This window comes from Cystoisospora suis, assembly GCF_002600585.1.
Source record: "Cystoisospora suis strain Wien I chromosome Unknown contig_4235, whole genome shotgun sequence".
NCBI lineage: Eukaryota > Apicomplexa > Conoidasida > Eucoccidiorida > Sarcocystidae > Cystoisospora > Cystoisospora suis.
In genome coordinates, this window is record NW_027157027.1 from 1 (window position 1) to 2,574 (window position 2,574).

Genomic DNA, 2,574 nt, shown 5'->3' on the forward strand with positions numbered 1-2,574 from the left:
AGAAGAAGAAGAAAAGACAAAGAAAAAGAAAGATTGTCTATAGTCAGTCTGGATACTTTAGAACAGTAAAGTCTTGTATCTTTTCTTGTCTAGACCACAGAGGTGGAGATTTACGGCAGTGGAGAGAAGAGAAGAAGTAGAAGAAAAAGACTGAGAGGAAATTAGAGAAAAGAAGAAAGAATAGGAGGGGAGAAATACAAGAAAAGATCACTGGCTGGCTCGCCGCTGTCTTCATGAGAGATCTTCCATGCTTGTGAATGTAAAGAAAGAAAGAAAGAAAGATTTTCTTTCATCTTATACACACGGACTGTATGTACACTCCACTCATTTATCCTGAAAAAGGAACGACTACAAAGAAGGAAGAGAAGAAGAAGAAGAGATGTTCTTTTGGACGGAGAGTTTCTCTCTCATTCTTCTTCTTCTTCTCTTTCTAACGTGTCCTTTCTTACTTCGTCTTCTAGCCGTGCGAGTAGATTCTGCTGACTCTCCACATCCTACGCACACCGATGGAAGCAAAACAGGGACAAAAAGAAGAAAAAGAAGAAAAAGACGACCAAACCCACTCCTATGAAAAGACAGCTTTACATCTATCTCTCTTCAATCTATCTCTCATCTATCTAACTATCTTTATCTATTTCTCTATCACGAAGGAAGTCTATCTAGATGTGTGTGTCGGTACATGTGCCTATGCATTCGTGGGGGTTGGATCTGTAGAATGGAGAAAAGGAAAGATGAAAAGTACACTACTCCACACCCTGTCTCATATCTATCATTATTCATCTACAGCTCTACTTATATCTATATCTATGTGTGTGTATGTATTATATATATAAATATATATGTCTATTGATACTTCCATGTATGTCTCTCTCTAGGGATGTAGATATGGTGGATAGGCGAAGCATAAGAAGCGTATAGAAATGGAGTGTATAAAGAAAAGGTCATTCATAAAGATGTCTCGGGTGTATGTACAGAGCTATCAAGAGAATAGAAGAGCCCTCTCTCCTCATATCTCTAGAGAAGAAAATCGAAGTATGCGTTGCCTATGAAAAATACTTCCAGATCTATCCTATACATATACACACATAAAGAGAGAGACAGAGAGAGAGAGAGAGCTATATACATACAGAGAGAGAGAGAGAGTGATAAGTGCATGCATCTACATATAGAGTCTGGTCGATTTTGCATCTCCAGATCTCTTTCTTTCTTTCTCTTCTCTGTCTAACTAGGGAGTTGCCTTTCCCCCTATTCAAAAAGAGAAAAAAGAGGAAAGGACAGAAAATGTCGACTAAAGAGAAAGAAAGAGTGAGAAAGATACAAAAGAGAAAGAGAGAGACATCTTTCGTCAGCGCTCAGAAGAAGACGAAGAAGAGAGAGTGTGTATTTATCTTTTTCTTACTTTGCTGCGTAGAAGGACTTTTTCTCTTAGGTTATGAATGGAACTTCTTATCTTATCCACCTCCGCTCTACTCATCTAAAGACAAACATACCGCAACAGAACGTAAGAAAGAGATAAGAATGGAAGAAAGATCAAAAAAGAAAGAAAGAAAGAAAGAGGGGAGCTTCCACTGCAGCCTTACGAAAGAACGCTTTTCTCTTCTTCTTCTTGTTACTTCCCTAGGTGTGAGCTTCTTTCTTCGTCTTCTTCTCTTCACTCTCTCTCTCTCTTTTATCCCTTAGTCTAGGAACTAGTCTCGAGCAACTTGTAGACGTGATGCCTATATCTATATCTCTCTCTATGTATACTTACTTACACATCCTCCAGGCATATACAGCTAGAGAGAGGAGGAAAAAGAGAGACAGAGAGACCCTCACAGACACATATGTAGAGAGAGAAGAGAGGAGACTAGCTATGAAGGGGATTCGATTCGTACTCCTTGACTTTTGACTTGGAGATCGAGCCTAGAAATGTCTGCGCTACACTCCTGAATTTGCTTCTGGAGCGAAGCCTTCTCCGCCTCTTTTGTCGCGATAGAATCCCCCTATAAGAGAAGCAAACATAGCAGAAAGAAGAAGAAAAAAAAAAACAGAAAGTGTGTTCCTTGTCTATCTCTCGATACATAGATCTATACAGATCTACACAGATGTCTAGAGGGATCTATAAGTGTGTATCGATATGTATAGAGACAGGTAGATGTAGACATAGAGGTACTATTGATGGACCGATCAGGGAGAAACTGGAGAGATGCACGCACGCAAACATATCAGAGAGATAGATAGATTAAAGATAGATAGATAAAGATAGATAGATTAAAGATAGATAGATTAAAGATAGATAGATTAAAGATAGATAGATAGATTAAAGATAGAGTTTAGATGTCTATAGGAGTTAGTTAGTGAGAATTCTCCGCTTTTAGAGAAGAGCGTTTGCTTGCTTTCCTTTTCCATTCTCTGCTGCTTTTCTTCTTTCTCTGTCCCTCTTCAAAGAAAGAAAGAAAAAGAGAAAAGAAAAAGAGAGAGAGAAGAGAAGAAAAGAGAAGAGAAAGAGTTCTTCTTCTTTCTCTCAACTTTTCAGTTCAACTCATAGACCAACCCAAGCGCCAGAGGAAGAAAAAGAGGTAGGAGACAAAGAGA

The 2,574-nt window shown here is 38.7% G+C and overlaps 1 protein-coding gene across 1 annotated transcript; it reads right to left on the reverse strand.

The window, feature by feature from the left end:
* Positions 1-449: 449 nt before the first annotated feature.
* Positions 450-2,183, reverse strand: CSUI_007865 (uncharacterized protein). Its single transcript, XM_068068008.1, has 3 exons — positions 1,875-2,183; positions 1,400-1,474; positions 450-494 (listed from the first exon to the last, which is right to left on the reverse strand). Exons 1-2 carry the CDS (start codon positions 2,060-2,062, stop codon positions 1,471-1,473), a joined length of 192 nt encoding a protein of 63 aa, XP_067920016.1. The 5' UTR covers positions 2,063-2,183; the 3' UTR covers positions 450-494; positions 1,400-1,470.
* Positions 2,184-2,574: the final 391 nt, after the last annotated feature.

Excerpts from the sequence above, each read along its gene's own strand:
- CSUI_007865 (XM_068068008.1), bottom strand. The coding sequence starts at position 2,062 with ATGTATCGAGAGATAGACAAGGAACACACTTTCTGTTTTTTTTTTTCT.